We start from the raw sequence: 24846 nt of genomic DNA on the forward strand, positions 1-24846 counted from the left end.
TTGTGAGGGTTTCTTATGCGTGTTATAAGAGCTGCCTCACTGTGTTGCAGGAACATACAGGAACATGTGGAAACAAAATGATTGACTATTAGTCCTAGTGTTTGTAATTTGATCTGTGCAGCAAGTGTTGCCCATAATGATTTGTTTTCTTTCCCTTACTCCCTTATTGGCATTTTTCATTGTCTTAGTGTCTGAAATTCCAAATCTGGAATGTCCTGATATCAAGTCTGAGTCTGCTTTATTTAGCCCAAATGCAAATACATAGTATAAAGCAATATGAATGAGGTCTGAACTGAAAGCAAATTCAACTCAGTATGTTGCCAAACTGAAGCCTTCATACCCTGTCAAATGCAAACACCGAAATAAATCTTCATGGCTGTCCACTAGACTGTGGGTCTGGCACAGACAGAGATTGCTCAGACAGTAGCTCCAGATGTCTTGAGAACAGAGACCTCCTTACAGGGTTTACAGAGTTTTCATATGTCACTCAGAGAGGAAATAAAATTTAACAGATTGTGGTAATTTTTGTTTGCTGATAAAGTATGCCTGAGAATAATGGTCAGTCAGTAAAGTTGGTTTACCCTCTGTGTGTTTACCAGTCTGGGAAAGATTGTCTTCTACTTGGGGTACCTTGCTGAGTATAGGTACCTCTCTAAAACATGTGCAGTCTCTCAAAAGAACAAATCCTTTTATTTAATTCAATCAGTTTATATAATATTGTTTGTTGTTTGAAATAGCAGTTCCTTTTAAATAATCTTGTGGGATTTATTGCCATGGAGCCAACTCAAACACTGAGAATTAATTCTTTAAATTGTTAGTGAACTGCATGGCCAATCGGGCTATGATGAGCTCTAGGATACTCCAAAGAAAGTTTTGCATTGCAGAGGTTTGAAAAGTCTGTGACTCTCCCCTAAGAATCTTCCCTCAGTTCTCATGCTGGGAGATGTGTTATTTCAGAAATGTTAGAAATGGCAAGGAATTCGACTTTACAACTTTGAAGTTCTGAACTATGTGGGCATTTTTCCTTATTTCTGGGTATAACAAACTGTGAGTACTCTGTTCTGTCTCCGTATGTGGATATGCAGTTTTAGTGCTGTGTAGCTGGATAGAGAGGAATTCTTAGAGGAATCAGAAGGGGCAAGCTGAACAACAGCACAAATTAAATGCACTGAGATAAATGATTCTGCAGGAGTTAAGTTGACAAGGACTGTGCCTTTGTAAGGAAGAACCCATTTCTTGAAGCACCAGATTGCCGAGAATTGTTTATTCTTTCTTATTTTAAAATCTGGGATCACACAGAACCTGATTGTAGTATAAGGAATAAGGTGGGTCAGTTAAGGCAGAAAAAAGACAATGCAAGGTGACTGTGAGACCTGAAAGAAATACTGTGATGCATGAGAAAGATGTTTCTTGTTTTGCCTTGGGTTTTTTTCCCTAGAAATGGAGTTAGTTAACTTCCAGTCCCAGTAGGTTTTGGTCCGTAAACGATTGCCTCAGGAACAAGCAGCTTACCTGTGCTCTCCTGCAGCAGTGTTAGATACTCTAGATTTAGCTGTTATTTGAGCTACGTCTGTGAATCCTGGGAAGCGAGGAAAATGGATATTTCTTCAGGTGTTCTGTGAAAGAAATGCCTTCTTCCTTTTGTTTCTTGGGAGGTGTGGTCTACAACATCAACTCTTGTGGTGGACTTTTGGATTGAAATGACAGAACTCGCCTTGGTAGGACTGATCTTTAACTTTGAGATTTAAAACCTCTTAAAAGTTTACGTAAATAGAAATTTAGAGTAGATTCAGTAGATTCTTAGAGACTTTGTAACAAATCTAAAAGAAAACAAAAAAACAACCCCATCCTCAGTTGACAGACTATGGAGATTTCATATTTGATACCTGTTACCAGCTGCTAACTGTCCGTGAAGGATTGTCATTATATCAGAATTTCTCACACCATAAATGATGAGATCTTCCTCCCATCACCACCATCTCAATTCCTCTCTCTCCACTTGCTGAGGACAGAAAGCAGCTGTAACAAAGGTTACTATCTGTAGTACACTTTATATGTGCATCACTGTTTTTTTCATACCCAAGTTTAAAAGGGAGGAAAGATTGTCTCCCAGGAGGTTAATCAAACCTCAGAGCACCTGAAACTTCTTATGCCTCTGGCATAGGATTGTGCTCAAAATCACGTAGCTCAAAATTCATGGGACCAGTTAGGCTTCTGCCTGTGTTTACGTACTTAAATACATTTTTAGATCTGACCCTGTATACTTCGGATTCCCAGTCTCATATTTGAAACTGCAAATAATTAGAAATTAGGTAGTGTTTCACTACCTCGCTGGGATATTGAGATGCAACTGCATACTGTGAAAATATCTAAACCAGAGAGGTTAAAAAGTGCCTCATGGTGAACTACTCTTGAAAGAAGCTCTTGAGGTCTGAATCTGAGAGCATCCATTCATCTCACATTTTTCTTCACATATATCCTGGTATAAAAAGCTAATTCACGTTTATGAAAAGGAAAAAGTAAAACTATTGCTACTTCTGTGTGTAAAACTTTTCACGTAATAGAATACATACCTTTAATAGAAAATGATGAAACAGTCTCTATAACTCTACAGTGATCAAAATTCAATATTGTTAATATAAACAGTTTTAGGGTAATAATAGGAGATTTGCAAGGAAGAGGGATTCATTTAGTTCTAAGAGATGTTGACCTCTGCTACTTCATAATCCGTTAGAGAGCGCTAAGGTCCACAAAAGCTGGCTTTCTTTCTCTTTTACCTGGAAGGCATTATTTTTTCAATAAATACCAGAATCAAGTCAATATTTTTAGAACCAGGATAATTGCCACTTTAAATGGACTAATCTTTGCTCAGAAGTTGTCTGACACTTTATATCCAATGCCAGCAGGAAAGAAAATTAAGATGTATGCTTTTGGTAATTGATCAGGAACATTTGAATGGGTTACATAAATAATAGACTAATCAAAGTATTGTCTAACCATTTAAAAAACACATGCCCTACTGCACGTACATTTATTTAAATTAACATTGCTGTCAGAATTTATGAGAAATTTTGAAAGAGGATTTCATTTTCACCTTATGGTTAATGCTCTCATAAATAATAATTTGTCAATTTATATGATGAGATATACTATTAAATTGTTCAGTGTACCTCTTTAAAATAGAGGTGTGCATTTACTGTTCTGGGCAATTACTCTATGGATAAAACTGCAACTTTCAAATCTTATTTTCACGTCTGCCAAATCCTACTCTAACTCATTTTCTGTTCTAACGAGAATTAATGATATTAATAATCTAATGTTATATGCAGTATCATGCAGTGTTTTTCTACATAAAATATTTTATTAGTATGTCATTGATAACTGACCAACAGATTATCTAAAAAATAAATTAAAAAACAAAACAAAAAAAAAAACCCAACCCCCCCCAAAAACCCCAGCTGTTCCAAAAAAAAGCAGATAATTTAAAAATACATTAGGAATTGGGTTCTGGTTCTTGTTTAAGCCCATGAAAATGATACTTGCTAATTATTTACAAAGTGCTGATCTATCTTGGTGTTGAACACCAAGAAACTTCAGTCTGATAGTTTGGGGTAGGGCTATATCTACTTGCAAGCAAATTCCATTCTTCTCCACTCTTTTCTAAAACCACTTTAGCTTTGTATGATTGTATGAGGGAAGAACACGCTATCAAGCTGAATATTTGAGATTAAATGAAAGGTTATGTTTCTCTTGAATGGCAATTTGAACATGCTTTTTTTGTGGGATCTTTTACATGGAAACCAAAATACCCATAACGTGAAAGATACGCTATTGCAGAGTCTTTGTATTTATTTATGCCCATATCAGGTTGCCACAGTCAAGACTGCTATTTACTTCAAAACTGTCCCATATATATTCTTTGGGCTCCACTGGTACTCATTAAAAGGTGCTGTGACAGCCTGGGATCAGCAGCAGAGTCCCACGGAAACAGCCACTCTTTTAATCAGCGGACACTGTCATCTGCTATGTTGTCTCTGGGCTGAGCTTCTCAGACTCTGTGTAGGGTGGCTTTTTTTTTCCCCCCCTCTGGACAGGAAAGTAGGGCCTCTGCATGTGTTTAACCCCACATTTTTGCAGGATACTAATATTTCTGCTTTTAATTGACTGCAGTTTTACAGGAGAGTGTGTCCCAGATGTGATTGCTCTAAAATGAAAGAGCACCAGTGTTGGGCTTGAATGTTTCCCGTCCAATTACCAATTGCCCCTTCATTTTATTTTGAAAGTTTTTTTCACTTGAGTATGGGTTTTCCAAATGATTCTGGTAATCCTGGATTTTTTCCCTTGTTTTTACAGGTGACCTGTAACTGTTTCACCATCAGTAATGGAGAGATGCAGGATGTTGGTGTTGGCCTGTATCCCAGGTACTGTGGACACTGTTTCATTCACAGGCAAAACCTATGTTAGGGGTTTTTTTTTCCTTTTTTCCTAGGTAGCTGTAAGGGCCATCAAAGCAGCAGGTAACATGTCTAAATGAGAAACTGGGAAATGCAAATAAATTAAAGAAGAATAAAAAATATGATCAAGTTGAAAACATTCTTAATACTCCTGATTACAGAGTTAAAACAGTTTAAAAAAGATACATCTTTATATTTCATTTTTATGGAGGTAGTAGCCTTTTCTAAGTAAGAATAAATGCAGACATCAAAAATGTGTGACTGGGACTACTCAAAGGAAACCTGTTCAGTGTTGCTTTAGAATGCAGATATTTTGCAGCTGAGAGCCTTCTGAACTGGCAATTAAAAGAAAAAGATTGAACATATTTATTAATAAATTACCATAATTAAGAAACCAATAAGGTGAAAAGATAAGCCCCTTGAGAGATGGATGTTAATGTTTGAATTTCTTATTATTATTTCTTATTTTTATTGGGTAAGAAGTACATACCAGGAAAGGTTTTGCCATCATAGAATTAGTTACCTGTAATTATTAATGTGGAAGATTAGTGTGTATAGTTTAAAATTATGTTTTACCACCTCAATTTTTTGTTAATGCACGCTTGAACTATGTTGTCAATACCTCAGTGGACCTGTCACTGTTGTTTCTTTTTCTACTAGTGTCACATGTGTAAGATTTGACTAAGGACACTTAATATCTTGAGGCCTGCCTTGTGGTAAAGATAAGGGAAAGGTGGTTAGGAGGACATGGGAATTAGTGTTGTGAAAAGTACAGAACAGTCATTTGATTTCATAGTGGAATGGAAACAAATCCTTTCACACACTTGGGAAAAATGGAACATTATTTTTGAGCATTATTATTACTGAAATGTTTTCTTTTGGTTGAAAAAAGCCCCTGACTGCAAAGAAAGTGGCTATCTATGTTCTGTGATAATGCACTGCCAAGGGATGCAAGCGACTCTTTCCCAAGTCAGTTCAGAGCAGTTTGAGTTTTGTTGAAGCAAATCACTCTGAGCTGGGAAAATTGTGAACTTAAACCTGTGGTCCCTAAATCCTAGGCAAATGCCCTTCCAGATGAATTCATATGCTTCCAGATGAAATTGTCATCAAACCCACTAGTGCTTCCATGACATGAAATTTGATTAAAAGTGCTTTGTTTAGTCTCACTAAGAGGTTGTATATTGTTGCATGGCTTGATAGCTTCAGCATCCAAATATATTTTAAAATAGATAAAATCCTGTGGTCCTTCTCTGCATCACTTTGCCAGCAGCTTTGGGAGTATGCCCAGTGATCTCACAATAAGTGAAATGTATACTATCTCCCAGTGTACATTACTGGGTTCATGGAGAGATTAACCACAGATATTTTATTAGGCCAGAAGGGATATAAAAAGAGTCAGGCTCCTGTCAATAGCTCCTTTAAGAGTCAAGAACTGAATAAACATGGTTTGGTGCAGGGCTCTGACCCTCGGCAACATCTTCTATTTTGCCAACAACAGTTGGGATTTTGAGTTGCTGAATCAGGCAGACAAGGAAAGCAAATGAAGGCAGCCAGGAGCTGGATAAGCCAAAAATTCTTCTTCCAGCCTGATGATGCCAGAACTGTTCTTTCAATGGGTCACTCCTATAGAGGAAGAACCATCAGCCCCACATCTGCTATGGGACTGATGTTGGCCTGGCAAAGTCAGTTGTTTCTCAGCTAATGAAACATGGGACTCAAAAGTATATAGTGGATGTTGTTGATACAGTTCTTAACAGTCTCCTTCAAAAAAGAGGGAAGGGCATATCTGTGTCAGAAGATCCACCAGTGTGTGTGTCTCTTGGGGGTGGCAGCAGCTCCCCAGTGAGCTGTGCTGCTTCAGCTGTCACATGCCACAAGAACAGAGGCTGAACCAAAATATGCATAAAGCAGAGGCAATGGCTGTATCTCTTCTTTCAACTCTATACACCAAGTACTTTGGTTTTGGGACATAGTATACTCCATTTTCTACCTGTTATGAAATACAGGTTGATTGCTGGCTCCTTCAAGCTGCGGTTCCACTGACAGTCAGGGTAACTGATAAGGTTAGTGCCCTGAAACTGAGCAGAAGCAGCAGAAATAAAACACAGTCCCAAGGTACTAACCTTTTGCTCTGAACTGTCCAGGTTGCCTTGTTCCCCGCTTGCCTGCTTTGCCCTCTCCCCTGAGTCAGGCCTCTCGGAGAGTCACTGGGAGGCCATAGCCTCCCTCCTGCCCTGAGTACACAGAAGGCAGAAACACGTGAAGAGATCCAGGCATGGCTCCTATTAGCAATGAATATAATAAATCTTCTAAGCATTAATTTTCCTCCCCTAACCAAGAGCAGCTGATTTACCAGGGATTTTATTTGTTTTGTAACTTAATTGCTTGATGCTTCAGATATAATCATGTTAGCTACTTTTAAATGATTAAAGGGGAATGACAGTGGAGGCTCCTCTGTAAAGTTCTTTCTTTCTTTTTCCCCCTCTACCACCCCTCACAGCATGTCTTTACTGAACCACAGCTGTGACCCAAACTGCGTGATCGTTTTTGAAGGATACCAGCTTTTACTTCGCTCTGTCCGAGAGATCCAGATTGGTGAAGAGGTAATTAACTTGTCCTCCTTTCCATCCCAGACACCTGCAACAATGACAACTCCCTAAATAAATTCCAGACTGCAGGGCCACCAGCTTAATATTTTGATGATATATTGATGCCACTTTCTAGCACATAGCTATCAGGAGGAAAATGATAAATAGAATCATCTCTTCTCACTGCCTGGGCCCCATAATCATTACTTCTCATAAATCACTAGCAGTCTTGATAAATTCTTGTTCCTCCTTTCCTCCTCTAGGCACTTCATTTTGTTTGTATTTGAACGTCTTTACCCTGATGGAAACACTTACAATATTTCTGGGTGGAATGCAGTGTTCACTAAGTCATTGCAACGATAAGCATTTGTCAGACTGCAACCATACTGTTGCAGTGAACCTTTCATTGACAGTGAAAGTAGCAAGACAAGGTTTGTTTTCTTGTCCATTTCACTAGAAAAGACTTCAAAATATCCCTTTCAAGAGATTTCTGATTTGATCTAAGGTATTCTCAACTTTGGTTTACTTTGAAAATAATCATTCGTGGCTAGGTAAGCATTTCAAAGTAAATGTCTTTTGCAGCAATGCAATACTGAATTTGCTTAGTAAGGCCTGCAAATACGTGTGTATATATGTAACTTTACATGCACCGATGACCTATGCAGTCCTAGCTGTTGGTCATTTCAAAATCATGACCTAGTGTAAATACGGTTCACGCCTGTGCTTCAAACTCTGGGAAGATCAAGGGCATATGTATTCTAATTTAGAAGTAGTATGTCTTTTCTTCCCTATGAAGTGTTTTCTTTTTTAATGTAGCCTTTCTCTAAGATAGTAGGCCATCAAAATTAATAAATGGTAAAATATTTTTTTAGGCAAAATATTGTGGAGAACCAACAGAAATGCTTTTGCATACTTACCTTTTTGCCAAGAGAAGTCTTTTAGGATACAATATACTTTTGTAGAGCTATTAAGTGTAGACATCTTTTGGTCTGGCATTCTTGTTCAAGCCAAATAATAGACATTTTTCTTGCATTTTATCCATATACCATAACTTTCCTTTTGGCTTCCCAATTCACCAAGATGGGTTGTTTATTTAAAAATACAGTAGATTTTAATGTTTTCCCAGGATGCATTTGGGTTAATTATTAGAGTTCTAAATTCTGAAGCTATCTTATTTTTCTGTACATGGATATATTTTTCTAGGTAAATTTCATAAAGCAATTCTTTGTAACAAGCATCTTTTACAGAGTGGGAGAGGCCCCCAGGTGGCCCTGGGTGGTTCTGGAGTGAGAAGTGAAGTAGAATTCCCTTGCAGGTATGACCACAGTGCAGACTGTGCTACAGCTGTGAAGCTATGGCCCAAATTTTAGACTTAGTGTTAGTGGTCTGTAACCCACAGAAGTCTCTAGGTTAAGATCAGTGGTGAAACAGATATGGTGTAAGTTACAAGTCATTTGTAAGGCAATCAGGAAATAAATATAAGTTATAAAGCAGGGCGGCTAGGACCAGTTTGTTTGCAGTGACTTTGGCAGTCGTGTGAATACAGGCTTTAAAATGACTGCACCTTATGTGGGCATATTATATTTTCTAAAAAACTTTGCCTCCAATGGGGCAGTAAAATAAAGTCAGAATTTTCCAAAGAGCTGAGGCTCTGGTGTCTTTGTTGTGACTATTGCTTCTGGTTTTGGTACTGAAAGGAAAACTTGCCGTAAGGAACAAGTAAGATTTTATATATATATATACATACATATATATACACTGTGTTAAAACAGGTGCCCTCTTGACTTACCTGGAAATAAAAGTCTCAGTCTGAGGTACATGCTTCTTTGAATAAGGATGTGTCTAAGGAAGAAAATGGGCATAAGTGAGAATGTAAAGATACAAAGTTAATATTAGTTTAGATCTGTTATGGGAAGAGGAAGGAAAAGAAAATTATTATGAGGATAAGTACAAGTCAGCAGTTTAATATTATTTTCAACACCCAATTACTTTTCCTCTTACACAACTGCTTTCACTTTTCATTTTGTGTTCCGCGTGGTAGCTTTGGTAAAACGTCTTTCCACACTGCTTTACTGCTTGCCTGCAGCAGGGTGAGCTCAATTTTCTTAATAGCCATGTATTGAATTTACATACCTATGTACATGAAACTACATTACCTGTTATGAGCTGAGTTTTTACTTATATTACTGAGGTCATGATCTGAGCTAATTGGAGAGAAAATACATGTTAGGGAGGAATCTGATTGGGTTTCCTGAATAAATTGAGTGCTCTGAGGTGGCAAGATGAACATTGTTTCAAGTCATGAGGCAACAAGAAAACTTAAATAATTATAAGCAGTAGAAAACTTGCCTTGTTCTGCTCAAACTTACACTATATTTAGACAAAATGAGATCCCTTAAATAATAATTAATAGAAAGTAAATAAGCACTAAGATTTATTAGAAATGAGAAGCTAAGTAGCAAGTCAAGCTCAGATTAGTAGAAGAGGACTATGGCTTTACTATCCATACAGGAGCAAACTTGATAGGGCTTCTGGACCCTTGCCAGGAAAGTATCAACCACTGCAATATGATGTGTTCCGTAGGCCGGTGAGAAGTAAAAGTATTTTTGCACATTTGTAGTGCTTTCTATCAGAGGACACTGCAACAACTTACTCATGTTAAGGAGTTGTTGACCACCTATAATCACAGGGAAAACAGAGACACAGGGAGTTGAGGTGACTGGCCGTTGTGGTCATCTCACAATTATATAAAGAGGGAGGCACCAGTGGACCTGATTTTGGTTGTAAACCAGAAGAGGTATTATTACGTTGGATGTAGCTGATGCAGTGTGATGCAGATTTATTCAGGAATAACGTTTATGCCCCAACCACACTTCAGAGTGCTCACGCTATACATGGTAATTATATGTATCAAGTCAGTGATAAAAAGCATGCAAGGTTATGAGAACCTCAGAAAGTTTTTATGTCCTGGTGGAATTTGTTTCAGTTCAGTTTTAGGCTCACGTCTAGGCAGATTTTGTTGGCTTTGCATGTTTTTGACAGGAAGGCATGTGGCATTTAGTGGTTTTTAATTGAATTTTGGTTTGGGCTTTGAAATTTGTTCAAATCCTAAGGCCAAAATGTATCTCGGGCAGTAGAAAATTAGGACTCCTGAGCCAGAAAATGTTTGCCTGAATCCTTATGGAATGAAAGTGCTAAATTTGATGGTGCTGTATATTTGGAAAACTAATCACTCCTAAAATCATACGCAAAATTCTAGCTATCTAGGCCTTTTTTGTGGCAAAGACAGTGTTGCCAGTCTTGAAGCACTAAGAAATCATGAGGCATGAATGTTACTTTTTTGTAGGCATGGAAAGAAGGGATTCATGTATAATTGCATAGTTTACCCAAGTTGAAGCTTTAAGAAAACAAAGTGTATTGCAGGAATACTGAGAGTTGGCAAGATGGAGAAGAGTCTGGTCCTTAATCTTGCTTCAGGAACCAAAAGTTCAGATTTATTTTTAGGTGGTTTATTTGGGTTTTATACTAATGTGGTTCTATGGAATTCCATGCTCTTTGAGGGCAGAAAGTTACCGTTTTAAACAAAAACACACTATGTTCCCATTGGCTTTTGCCAATGAATGCTTTAGTTGATGTTCAGAATAACAGCTTTCTATTTCTATCATTATATATCTTGCTTGTCTGTTTAAATGACATTTATAATCCTCATTAAATGTAGAATTTTTAAAGTGAAAATTTGGCTCTGATAGGAAACTTCCTTTAAGCTTGGTAGCTTTGCTTTTTTTTTTTTCCTTCCCCATCCTTGCTCTGACTCTGTTATTATTCATATAAGGCAGTATGGGTCTACGTTAATAACCCCAAATTCTAGTGCTTGACCAGCTGGTAACGTTCACCACTAAATTTAAGTGTTTTCTGTCCTGCAATTGGGATAAAGGGAACGAAACAGACAGGGAGTAGAGGAGAGGACAAAAGAAGCGAAAGGAGGACAAGGCTTGGGAGCAACTGTTGATCTCCATGCATAGATTGGGGGTCAAGGTGGCTAGAAAGTGTCTCCTAACACTCTGTAGACTCTATACCAGGTTTTTGAGCGTAATTGAATCTAATAGCAGGAAGAAAGAAATTACAGATTTTTGTGGGGATTTTATTCTATATGTCCCTACTTAAGACTACAGGACTTTCTGAAACTTGCTTTCAGCAACTCAAAACTAATTATGACAGCTTTTTGCTCCTCAAGATAATGTTAGTCGAAGTGCTGACTATCACAGCTTTTGTAACTTTAGGTGATGTTACTTTGACAGTATACAAAGATTTCCTTTTCTTGCACTTTCTTCTTTGCAACAATGAAATTTAAGTATTGCAAAGAAAGGTAAGATATGGGGAAGGATTATAAAAAAGCAACAATTATTCACCTAGAGATCACCAGGGCTACTTCAGTGATAAGGTAGCCTATCAGCTAATTTACTTTCTGAAAAAGACAAGCAGCCAGCTCTGAAGAGGTCTTCATCATTTCCCTACCCTTAAGTAACCACTTTAAACAGCATCAAGATGTCTGCTATAATTTCAACTGACTTTTTGTTAATTACTATGTCTACCTGGTGTTTTGCAGGCAGACATGAGTTCATTTTGCCTATTCTCCAATCAGAAGTTGTATAGCTATGGTTAGTTCAGTGCATAGATCAAATCAATTAGTCCGGCTGAGAGACACGATGTATTAGCTGAGGTCCAGTTCTGCTCCAAAATGGGTGCATGGCTTCTCATCAGCTTCAGAGTTCAGTTAGAGCAAATTTGTATCTTTCTGCAGAAAGTCACATAACAGAACATATTCTTACAGAGCAACTAATTTTTAAAATTAATACTAAATACAAATCATAATTTCAGATTACCAGCAATTAAGTCTATCTTCATGATAGATTTCAACCAAGATATGTAATATTTCTGTTATTATAATTCTATGAGGAGAAGTTTTATATCTGTATATGTTTGACACATTGCATTTTGTCACATTACATTTTTTAAAACCAAATTTTTCCTTGAGTTAGAAGGCATTTTCGTCATATATGCCAAAACAGAAAGGGCACAGACTGTTCATCACTTATGTAACTCTGTCTCAGGAACAGATTTTTGTACACAGCCCTCCCTAAGACCCTGAGACCCATGATTGCAAAAACAAGACGACTCATGTTTTTTCCCTGCTGTTTGCATTAAAATAGTTGATTTTAAATTTCTACAGAATCCTCTGTCTAGAAATTTTGTAGTTTATATTCTGTTACAAAAAACATAAATTAAGTCCACTGCAGCATGGCAGTACTGGAAAATTGTGTCCACCTCATTTGGCAGATGAGGAACATGAGAAACTAACCACCGTACCTATGGTTAAAGAATTTCTGTGTCAGAGCGAGAAGCAGGGCTCAGACAGTGCTGCATTTCTAAGGAGAAAGTCTTGAGAACTAATAAGTCTCACAGCTGTTAAATAATTCCCTGCCTTCATAAATGTTATTTAGTATATATTCTCCAGTTTTGGGGGAAAAGATTTACTGCATTCTTTATAAGCGATGCAATAAAGAGGCAAGCTTTGGTCAGCTGAAATAATGTTTTAATTAATACCATACATCCCACATGCAAATACCATTAAGACAACCTTTGATAAATGGGCATATTTCCTAAATATGTACAAGTTAAATGAGCCTTGCATCTAATGAAGGGATCCAAAATTAAAACAAGTGTAGGAGAGAGACTTGAATACAGAATTTTTATGTTTAAACGATTAACTGATTAGTATAGACTTAGTCACCATTGGGTTGATCGTGTTTCTAAATATCCTAATTACATTTTCCCACTCAGTCTGCCAGCTACAAACATTTTTTCACTTACAGATTTCTGCTGGCAGGACTGGGAATTTGGACTTGGTCCTCTGACAGCAAGAGAAACCCTAAGTTGTTAAAATGCTAAAAGGGGGTATCAATGTGTCAAAGCCTCTTGTCCTCCTCCTTCTGCCCAGTCACATGCTCTAATCCAGAGCAGGTTGTTACATGACTGTTCATATCCAAAACTGTTTGGTGACCTCTGAAAAAGAAATTACTGGTTTCAAACTTGTTCCTACTTCCAAGGTTTCTGCAACATGAATGAAAAAAAAAAAAGGCCAAAAATGAAAAGAGAGAAAGGGATGAAGCCTGCAGGTTGAAGATAGATAAAGCATGTTCGGTGTTGGCTGTGTGTTTGTTTTGTGGTATTAGAACTGAACCCTGCCTAGTGATGGGTTCAATAGTAATGATGGGGTTTAAACCGTTGTCTTAAGTATTTTGGCAAAGACTAGACTAATCTCACATGAATGATTTTTTTTTCCCAGAAGATTCCTACTGTCTTGCACTGTGCCTGAACTTGATTAAATCCCTTTTACTGCTGGATGCCACCTGAACCTAAAGCCCAGTAGGACATGGGTCAGAACCAGGGATGTTTATGGAGAGGATAAGAGATAGGGAAAAAGCCAGTGTGTGGAATGATTTTGACAGAAATCACTTGCAAGTTGCAAGGAGAAATGAAGATCAGAGGCCTGTGATGGGAGAGGGAAATTGGGCTTGGAATGGCTGAAGGATGAGGTTAGGACTACAGCTTGATTGGAAATTGCTTTGTGGGAAGGAAGGGAGACAGATCTTTCTTACCACACCAGGGAGGTTGCAGAGTAGGACCAGCTGGGGAAAGAAACGAGGACAAAGTTGGTGGGGCCACTGAAGATGATTGAGAAACTAGAGTAGAGCAACAAGGACTGTTAACCTGGGAGAGTAAGAGTGCTGGTGATCAAATATGGGAAAAAGGTGTAAGATGAGGCATGCAGGGGAGGCAGAAGGGCAGATCTGGGACTGTCAGGATGACAAATCGGCTCATTGTACCAAGAATGGCTATGTAAGGAGCTAGAATTGAGGGCTGGAAATCAGGTTTAGATAACCAGGTGTGGAGAATAAGACCAGAAAATTATATTCATGTCCAGGGGCAGAGAAAAGAGAGAATGAGAAGAGAGACAGATTGGAGAGAATGGGGCAGAAGAGACCAAGCTTGGGAGAAGAGAGTGGAAAAGAAATAGGCAAAACAACTTCCATCCATTCACTGCAGAAAGCTCAGAGGGAAGCCTACAGCTCCTGTGTAAAGTAGTACAGACTGTTCTGCTGTAAACCAACAGTGGTGAAACTAATCTCCTCTCGGCTCAGACACGCACAAGCTGGGACAGAACAACATTATATAGAATACAAAACCTAACAAAGTTCTCACGCTTTCTAACTTTTGACTATCTGTGGAACTTTAATTTGTCTCTTTCATTAATTATACTATTAATCTTCAATTATGATAACTTTTTTTTGGGGGGGGGCTTTCTGCTTATGATCATTTTAAATGCTTGGCTTTGCCATCTCAGTAGTCTTCTTTTAATACAGTCCTCCTTCAATATGTAATCAAATTACACTGTAATAATAAATGAAAAAATGCAGGCATTGTTTTAGTTGCTTGTTAATTGCTCATTTAATTAGAATGCTCACTAATTTGCAAAATGCAGGTTCTGACAATGGATTTCATAGTCATTACTACAAATTGGTCAGGTTTTCCTGTAATTTCTTTGAGTGGACTCTCATGATTTAACTGAGAACCATGTGAAAATTCTCCCAATTAGTTGAAGTGTCTAGGCTCAAGATGAAATAATGTGACCTGATTTTTTTAGCTCTGACCTCTCTGGAGTATTTCAAAGTGGGTTGGGCGTATAGTGTAATCACTCAATAGCATGTATAACTGAATACTGGTCTGAGATGGGCTGTTATTTTGTTATATTCTTTTCCTTATAATTAATTTGTGCCTGTGCAGCACTTCAAACATTTGAAGAACTCTACAAATGGTTAGCCCTGTAAAATTCCTTCTGGCAGGCATAAAAATGAACAAACTACAGAATTCTCTGTAGTTCATTGGAATTCACTCTGTAGAGCATGAGGAGTTGAAAATGGCACAAATGTAAGCATTTTCTTTTATCATTTTAATAAATTTTCTTGTCAATAGTTTCAACAACTTTGACTGCAATGCTTTTGTGCTTCCTTGGTCACAAAGGAAACATCACAGACATACTGAAGATGGGTATGACATAAGAGGAGCTTTCCTTAGGGTCAAACATATATTTGCAAGAAAGCAGGGGCTTCCCTGAGACAATATTTTTTGAGATAGTTGGATGTTGTATAACACCAGTGCTAAATACACACTTAAGCTTTGGAGCTAGACAGAGAATGAGATTTCATGCACAGGGAATTCAGATACTGAGCTGCTTCTCTCTCTAGTTTCTCACTCCCTCTTTGCTCCCTCTCGCCTCTCTCCCTCTCCTCTCTCCCTCTTTTCTTTTTTCTTTTTCTTCCAAATTAGGATGAAAAGTTGAAATAGTGATAATTTCTTGGGGATTAATAATTTCAAACAATATGGGTCTGGAAATGTGAAAAAGTGTTCCTCCATGGAAATTATTTTTGGCCTTTTTTTTCGCCCTTTTTAAAGTAGTCAATTTCTTCTAGGAAATAATCTGTTAAGATAAAATTTTATTTTATGCTGGAAAAATGTTGTATCCAAAAACGTTACCTTAGCTATACATACACCAAATATGGAATTTTTGTAAAATATACTAACTCTGGTTTTGTATTACATACATACAGCTCACCATCAGCTATATTGAATCACTGATGCCCACCAGCGAACGCCAAAAGCAACTGATGCGCCAGTATCGCTTTGAATGTGACTGTCTTCTCTGCCAGAATCAAGAAAAGGTAGGTTGAGTGAAGAAATTCCTTGCCAATGAAACAGAATTTTCCAAGGCCTGTCAGCAGCTTCCCTTTCTTTATGTAATACTTACCTTTTGCTACTAATCGAATGGCCAGAATAGAGAAGAAAATGACCTCTGCCCTCAGTGCTGTTTATGTTGCTATGAAAGACAACCATGAAGGAAAGAAAAGCAGGAAATGTTGACAACATGATAAGAAGAATTTCTTGCTAAGACGTGCATTGTTCATAAAGCTAGGAACCACTTTCAGTTCCAAGATGTGGTTCAGATCATTTTGAGATTCAAGGACCTCTGAACATGACAGTTAACATGACTTTAAGCTGAAAGGAAGGGATTTTTTTTTTTTTCTATTCAAAAGAATAATCTTGGAACTTTAACTGAAGCCAGTTATCTGATGCTACAGGAAGGCTGTGCTCATTCTCATAATAATGTTAAATTAATTCTGACAAACACCTGCATCAATAATTTTCAAGAACTACCAGACATATTCAGCAGTTGTTAGAGAGAGTGGTGAGCCTCCTTGGATGACTGTTTGTAGTTTTTATGCTCTCTTTCACAAGTTCTTGGAGTAGCAGGTCAGTAGTTGTAGTAGACAAAATTTTGTTCAGCGTGACCTTTTACTAGGTTACTAATTTAGCCTGGCTTAATTATATTCTGGGTTGCTTCATATTTATACAGCCCGGCCAGAATAATTTTGGCTTCAAGCCTGATGAGAGATCAAATGGAATATGCAAAATGAGGCTGGCTTCATAGCAGTTTATGCACTTTGTCTCTCTAGTTATATGTACACTTATTCTTATTTTCACAAATGCCTATTTTGGGCAAGTCACATGCCATAGCTAAATGTGTTTCCAGTAGATTAGAAATGGTAAGAAAGGTATTGATAAAAATGTGATTCCAAGGAGCGTGATATGATTCATGAAATAATTGCTGTACAGGAAAAAAGAAAAAAAAAACCAAAAAACCAAAGTTTAAACTCTGTGTTGGTAGGACAGTTGTGTGTGTGTGTAGTTTTGTTCAAGCTGAAGTACACCCACTGAATATATAATGTATCCTTTGATTCATCAGTAAGCAGTTCAAAAAAGAGAACACAGAAGAGTTTCAGGCTTATGACATAATGCTAAATTACTTCCTGTCCATGTGCAAAAGTTGTTGGCATTCTGTGCCTGATAAAGATTGCTGCAGTGCTACTCGGAGGCAGTGAAGGGAAGTGAAGACCTCTTTTTGTCTTTCTTCTAAAGATGCTCACTGAAGTGCCGTGACATCTTAGATTAGTTTTGAGGAATGGCATCCCCACAGATGCAGTGACAATTAAGAAAAATAAGCAGGCTAAAGAGTCTTCAAGGATCGCTTAACAGTTTGTGAAAGAGTAGACAAGTGGTGTAAAGACCGTTCAGCTTGTGGAGTATTTTAAGAAACAAGATCCACAGGCTGGAGTATACTTCACTGTAAGAGTCGACAAACAACATCAAAAAATATGGTAGTGAAATTATATGTGCATATATTGATGAAAACAATAGCCTCATACATAGGTTAAAATTAATTAATGATTTTTTGTCTTTGAAATTTTTAACTGTTGTTTGAGCTCATATTCTATAGATTTTTTTGCCCATTGGCAAAGTTCCCTGTGGGGATGATACTGCAAAATGTTTAGAAAGCTCTTTGTGACTGCATTCTGAAATTCTGTAGTTTCCTCATTGTTACCATGTAAAGAGGTCTGTGAAGGGCTAGGAACCTCATGTCAACTTTGGCTGTTGATGTCTATGAAGAAGACATCTTTATCATCAGCTTCAGTCTAGGATGATTAGATATAATTTGTAGCAGTCCTCATAGTACTGCATTTCATTTCTCTGTAACAGTGATTTTATAAATACATGACTAACTTGGAAACATAGATATTTTTCATTTTCCATTGATCTCAGTCATTGTTGGTAAGCTGAGAGGCATGTAACATGGCAGCTACAGTGGGAGGTAATATTTTCAGAAATTCTGTTTTTTTAAATTACAGAATGGCTGGATTTAGATGCTTAAAAGTCATCAGTTGGCAAAATTATTCAATAATACCCCTGCTGAAATACTCTTGATACTGGGACAAATTTCCAAGACATCTTGCAAAATTTTTAAAAGGCAAAGTCTTTGTCAACAGAATAGGCAATGGCTGCAACTTTGGGTCATCAAGGGTCGCAGATTTGACATTGTGATTCAATAAATACAATCAGCTTACAGTAAATTCCCATATTACAACATTGCTTTGCAAATACGATGGTTTAGTCAACAGCAATCCATCTCATTAAATCTTTATTATAGGTAAAAATGCAAATTCCAGTTTGTCTAAGAAATGCTTTATGCCTTCAAGTAAGTTATTGGGTGTTGGGGATTTTTTCATCTCATAAAAAAAGCTAGAATCCTTTTTCTAACACTTATAGAGATTGTAGCGTCTTGTTACTCCCAAATTCCAGTCTTGCTGAGTGTGCCTGCCAGCTGCTGAGCACATACTAGGGACCAGTGAAAGCAGAGGAATCACTCCTGAGATGCACACATCAATTTACAGTAAAACTATAAGTCAAGTCACTTCCATTGTAGCTTTTATTCTACGTCTTTTGCAATGTTTTAAAAGTGATCCTGAGAATCCTGTGGGAAATAATACATATAAGGTTTATATGCCCTTCATATAAACCTTAATGTATAATACTGTTACATGTATGCTTATTTATTCATATTTATAAAAATGCTTCGCAAGTTTCTTATCAATGAAATTTATGTCTCCTGCTATATTTTCTAAAAGCTTGTTCATTTAGTCTTATATGCCCAAGTGAAGAAGGAAGATGGTATCAAATTTCTGTTCTCAAGTCAGTTACTGACTTCGTAAGTGACCTTGGGTAATTCATTTTCATTCAAAAGCAATCTTTGTGTTTTCTAAGACCCTGCCCTTATTTTTCATAATTAGTGAAAAGCAACCGTTTCAATTGGATCTGAACAGGTTTTTGACTAGAAACCAGGTCAGTCTGTCTAAATCGGGGACCATTTTTGTGAATGTTCTGTGAAGCTCTGTTTTGCTCAGTTTCCCCAAATGCAGCATGAAGGTGGCAATTTATACTTCTGCCAAGTATTCTGATGTCTAAAGGATAATAAAGAAAGATGCTGCATTTTCTAAGGTCTTTTAGATTTAAGTGCTGGATTTGTTTTAATGAGAATAATTCCTTGAAGTGGAATGGCTTGAAGTTTAGTTGTGTGCTTGCCATGTGGTATCTTAGTGTTGTGTAAACAAAAAAAAAAAAAAAAAAAAAAGAAGAAATGAGAGAGAAAGAAAGAGATAAACGAGAGACCCTCAAACTTCAAGTATGAGCAAATAACAGATTTAGCCTACAAAATGCTACTAATTTCTCCTAACTTCACTTAGGCATCTAATCTAAACCAGTTTTTAGCCTTCCTCCATACCCAAAGAAAAGACAAGCAGCTCATTCATACTGTCTTGCAGTAGAAATCTATGAAAAATGGAATGGATGTAAGAGGTTAAAGGAATGCCTTCAAGTAAATAGCCACACGTTAGACAGAGAAAGTTGGGTGAGATAAATTATCCTGCTCCATGAAGTATATATAAACACAAAATCAAGAATCACATGATTACGTTTCTGTGCTAGCTGACATGGATAGCAGAGTGCAGTTGCAACCATGTAGGTTTCAGCACGCTAACATCCAGATTGTCGGTAAAATTTGTTTATGCAGATCACTTCAAGCATTTGTCTCTGGCTGCTGCTGTAGACAAATATATCTTACAGCCAGTGTCACTGTTTCTTCACTGTTATTTGTGCTAAAATTGATTAAACTCGTATAGTGGTTACATCATACTACAATCACACAGATTACTCTTGTCTGTATGCATAGCTAGTGTGTCAAAGTGCTCTTTTGCCATTCTAGGTTACATGATTCTGCAAGGGCTTTTTCTAATATTTCAGGTCTCTGATGAACTATGATTTAAGAGGCAACTTATCTATGAAGAAATATTCTTTATTTCTCATTTACTGTAATATTTCATGTCACAGCTGTATAAAACAGCAAAATTCACTCTGACACCAGCAATGACTTTAAAATTCACAGTCATTTGGTCTTTTTAGCTAGATATGGCAACTTCATACAGCATACGAATCTTCTCTAAGCACTGCCTAAGTACACACAGTTCACTTGCACAATTGTCTAGATCTGAGACTAATATGGCAAAGGCTGCATTTTCAAGTATACTGAAACAGGCTGCCACCCAAACACAAGCTGAGCATCAACTTCAACCGATGCACACTGGCACACTCAGTGTGAGCAGACACAGCTCTAGACCAAATGGAGAAGTCCGTGGCTGCGCAGTCACAATTGCATTGCATATCATGAGAGCAAACGTTCCTCACTGGTCACTGCTGATGAAAGGACTTCAAAGTGAATCTCTGCTTGCTATGCAGTAATAGTTTTTTATCTGCCTCTCCAACCGTGAGCACAGCCACGGAATAATACAGGTGCATAGCTGCCATCAAGGATGAGAAAATATGCAGGCAAACAGTGGCAACTAGCTGGACCTGTGGATCTCAAATGATTTTTGGTGCCTGGGCCTCAATGTCAGCTGCATTTTGATTCTAAGAGGTCATACCATAAGGCTGGCCAGTCTCTTAGCAACTGGTCAAGCAGCCTGGCTGCTGGTTTGACAAGGGAAGAGTAGCAAGTGCTAACACATCAGTGAAAACTGGTTAAGAAAAGATTAAGGTAAACTTTTTGCCAGTACAGTTATTGCCAAATTAAGTGGCACTAGATACAAATCTAAACAATATTTTTGATTTTGGCCCAAGTTGAAAAAAAAAATCAGTAACTAAAAGAGGGGAAAAAAACATGTCTTTCTATAAGTCACTCATAGAATGTTTTCTATGTTTCCTTAAAGCCAGTACTTTAAGTTATTGCTATTGTAATGTCTTCGGTTCATTGTATCTCTTACAGCTTTATACATTATTTTTTTCTCGATTTTAAAGATCAATCTCCACTGTAATTCGGAAATGTGTGCCTTCCTAAAAGCCGAACTCTTGGCAACGTATTACCATTCCAGTACATAAAAGCCCCTTACATTAATTATAATTAAAGATGGGATTACATTGATAAAAAACATTTTAAATGGAGAACAGTTTTTTCCACAGTCATGAGCCAGGTTATTGTTCATGTTCTACATTTTCAGCCAAGGATTTCAGGGAGATTTGTGCTTATAGAATCACTTTGTTATGAGTCGTCTTTCTCCTTTGGAGCCAGGATTTAATATTTTAGTCTAGCTTGGTTTTTGGAAGGCTTTTATTTATTACAAGGTCAAAAGCAATGGGTTTGAATCTGAATCATTTTTTATATTTGGCCAGTATTTGATAGTTGCCAAAGCTAATAATAACATAATGCCAGTAAGTACGTTATTCCTTTAATCAGTTTCTTGCTTTGCTTAGTACTTACTTATATTGCATCCTGAGTTTTGGTATAGAACTTCACAAGTCCAGTTTCCAACTCAAGGACTCTCAAAATTAGGTCACCTGAACAGCAGCCAAGCCATCAACATCTACATCTACATAAAAATGTCACCTGCAATTCTTTAGGTGGTATTGCACTTCCATACACCCACCAGCATTTTTATAAAAAAAAAAAAAAACTGAACAAGTTCCTGAACCGCCTAGAAGTTTTTACATTCTTTTCCTATCCTAGCAAACAACACAACTGTAGTTTAAGAATTTCATCAAATGTAAATGATCCTCTACGGAACTTGATCAAATTTGTTGCTAGAGCATATGTCCATGGTTGATTTGCCTCACCAAGGTTTCTGAGAGATACTTGAATATGGCCAAGGATAGAATTTACACAACATTTTCACCTTTGATCTTCATGTTTGGTGTCAGCAATACCATTGAAGAGCATGTGCTTAAATCACAGAGGCATTGTTAAATGAAAAAATATTATTATTGACTGTTGTTTTGAATTAGCGTGTAAAGGCTTCATGTAAGATCACTGTACTGGTGTTAGTACAAAAATATCACCCCTCCCTCAGGGATCATATATTTAGGACACAGGAAATACAAACTTATATGTTAAGAAGTGCCTTTTTAAATTGCTGAATTGTCAAGTTCCAGAAGTTTGTGTCCCAGTTTCCCCAATATTTATTTATTTTCAGGCATTTACATTCTCACTAAGTTTTCCAAGTACAATATGAAAGATGAGATCTCCAAATTAATTCAAAAGATGAAGCCTGGGAAGCAAGGATTAAATAGGATTGTTGAAAACAAGTCTGTTCATACAGCTAACTGAACATAAAACCCCTTGATCAAAGCAAAGAATGAAGTAGGAGCATCTGTATCTCTAGTCATGATTCTAAGGTACTTGCTAAGTACTAAGGTACTAAGGGTGTGTTTAAAAAAAAAAAAATCAGGACTTTGTCCAGCAAAATGCTGGTTTAATCCATTTCCTATCAAAAGATAGAGTTTGCAATAGTTTATTTTAGAAATCGTCTGTTCATTCCCCATCTTCTTTTTACTGTTTTGCCACTAGAACTGCCTTTGAAGAAAACTACAGAAGTCAAGCTAAAGCTCAGTCATATTTCACCCACCTACCCTTTCAGCCCAACATTGGTATAACCAGTGCTTACAAAAGCCAGTGGCAGTAATTAGCAGGCCACTGGGGCACAATGCTGATTCTTTCCATAGGTGGTTGGCTGATTAACAATTCCTTCCTTCTAGCAAGACATTTGATAGTGACATAAACCCTGGATCAGTTCCTGAAATCCAACAATCAAACACTATTCTGTTCCCTTTCAGAGGATCTTACCCTCTTGGGATGTATTTCCAAACAGCCAAGGACAGAGGGCTTTTTTTTTTTCCTAGTGCCAAAAATGACACTAAAAAACAAGGCAACCACTTCTAATTTCTGGGCTCTCTTGTTCATTAACAAAGGCATCATCTCTTCAGCTTCTTAGCATTTCTTACATGACTTCTGAGGCTTCTTCCATCTTTCAACATTGTAATTTTTTTTCCATCAAAGGGCAGTCCCACAGACAGTGACAAATGGACAGTGATCATTTTTCCATGACAACTTACCTCTCCCAGTTGCTTCAGGACTGTCTCAGTGTGCTCTGGTCACTACTTGGCAGCAGTCAGCTGGAGCTCACTTGGGTTGTCAAAGGTCACAGAAAGGATACTGCTGTTCTTATAAATAGACATGAGTTCAGAGCTGTATGCAGTCTCCTTGCTTGTTCAGGGGATCCTTAATAGGGAAACCTCTATCAATTTGGTCCAACAAGTTCATATTTGGAGCCAACGTAGGAGTTGGAGTGTGTCACTCACTCGGGAGTCTGGCTTTCTGCTCATCTGAGGGGAGCAGAATCTTATTCCTTTCAGATCCAGCCATCTAAGACGAAATGTAAATCTTCTGGCAGAAACACTTTTTTGCCAAGGGAAGGGAGTCCACTGTCATTGCTGTTTCAGACTGTAGTGGCTACATTTAAGTGCCTCGCTAGCAGTGTTCCCCCTTTCCGGACATCCAGCTTCCTTGGGACTGTTGTTAGAACTAGTTATTAGTGTTACAATTTCTTTTTTTCAGATGGTGTCATTCCTATAGCAGTCACTATTTGGTCTCTGCTGAATGATAAAGAGAAATAAGGAAAGTCTCGCTCTGGGTTAGCAATCTAAAATAAATATATAGAAGGTAGAATATGCTGAGAGAAACAGCAGTAATTTAAAACATAAGTCTAGATCAGACAAATCATTTTCCAAACACCTTTTCCTGCAGTGATTCTGGGGAGACTAGTTCACAATTTTTTTCTAAATATATATTGAAGCCAGTTGTTGCTTTATCTGATCTTGAATCTCTGAATTCTCTTTCACTGAGGTTGCTATAAGGTCTTGTGTGTTTCAGCCTGTCAAGGTGGTTTCTAGTATCAGTCATACCTAGAGGGAATTATCTTAATTTTGGATGCCTTTTCTTGATATGTTTATCAGTCACTTTCTTCTACTCTGCAGGATGTTCGGTCTTTTTAAATCCGATGAATTAGGTAATTTACTTGAAATATGACAGATTTTAATTCAGATCCCATTTCAGTCAGAAAAAATGATGTCACAACTTTAAACCGCAGAGTTTTCTGGACTGACTGGGATTCAATTTTCTGGGTTCAAAATATGTCTCCTGTTGAAGGTCTTCCACTTTGGACAAAATAATATCTGCATCAGAGCAAGAATGACATTTTATCCTAGGTGTCAGAGCACTCCCCATGGGGTAAGGGGACCCCACAATTCTGTCAGTGCTTCAGGCAATGGGTGAGGTTCAAGTGAGTCCAGGATACAGACAGTTCACCATATCTTTTTTCTAGATTCCTGCTCCAAATCAAGTAGAAATAGGAGCTTGGATCTCTGTCATCCCAAGTGTATATTGTAACTAATGGGCTATGAATTTTAAAGAAAAAGGAAAAGAAAGTGAGTGGAAATACCTTTTTCTCATCAGTTCTGTGAAAGTAAGCTAAATCCCTTTCTGACAAGGAATGAATTTCACTATTTACCTTTAAAGGCCCAAACCAGGACATCAACAATATATGAGCTGATTATAACTTTAACCTTTGCTGGCATGCTGTATATTTTGCTCCCTCCATTTCACTGTTTTCTCTCCTGCTAGACTCTCAGCTCTTTGGGGTGAGTACTCTTTTTTACTCTGTACAGTCTAAAAACCTGCAAAACAGTGTAGCTGTGATTCTGATACTGCCAGATTTATAAATAATAGCAATGGTAAAGTCTACAAACATTCTGAGTCACACCAACATGGAGGAAGAAAACAAGATGGAAAAGGACTCTTTACTCTTTATCAGCAAATTTGTGAGTAACTTGAAATAGCACACAATTTTATTGGCTCACTGAAATTTTTTGCAATAGGCCATCTTCAAGTAATTTCACAAAAGCTTTTGTCATCTCCAAGCTCATTCCTTATTGAAGACATCACCCAAAACTAGTCCAGAGGAAGCTTTTTC

General features: G+C 37.5%; 1 protein-coding gene across 1 annotated transcript in view; it reads left to right on the plus strand.

Annotated features, from left to right (window-relative positions):
- The window catches only part of SMYD3 (SET and MYND domain containing 3), a 407161-nt gene that overhangs the window by 300679 nt on the left and 81636 nt on the right, over positions 1-24846 (plus strand). Inside the window, exons 6-8 of the mRNA XM_009276285.1 lie at positions 4354-4421; positions 6955-7057; positions 15712-15822. Of these exons, the coding sequence (XP_009274560.1) occupies positions 4354-4421; positions 6955-7057; positions 15712-15822 (282 nt within the window). The remainder of the gene's footprint in view (positions 1-4353; positions 4422-6954; positions 7058-15711; positions 15823-24846) is intronic.

Source organism: Aptenodytes forsteri, unplaced genomic scaffold (assembly GCF_000699145.1).
Source record: "Aptenodytes forsteri isolate BGI_AS27 unplaced genomic scaffold, ASM69914v1 Scaffold10, whole genome shotgun sequence".
Taxonomy (NCBI): Eukaryota; Metazoa; Chordata; class Aves; order Sphenisciformes; family Spheniscidae; genus Aptenodytes; species Aptenodytes forsteri.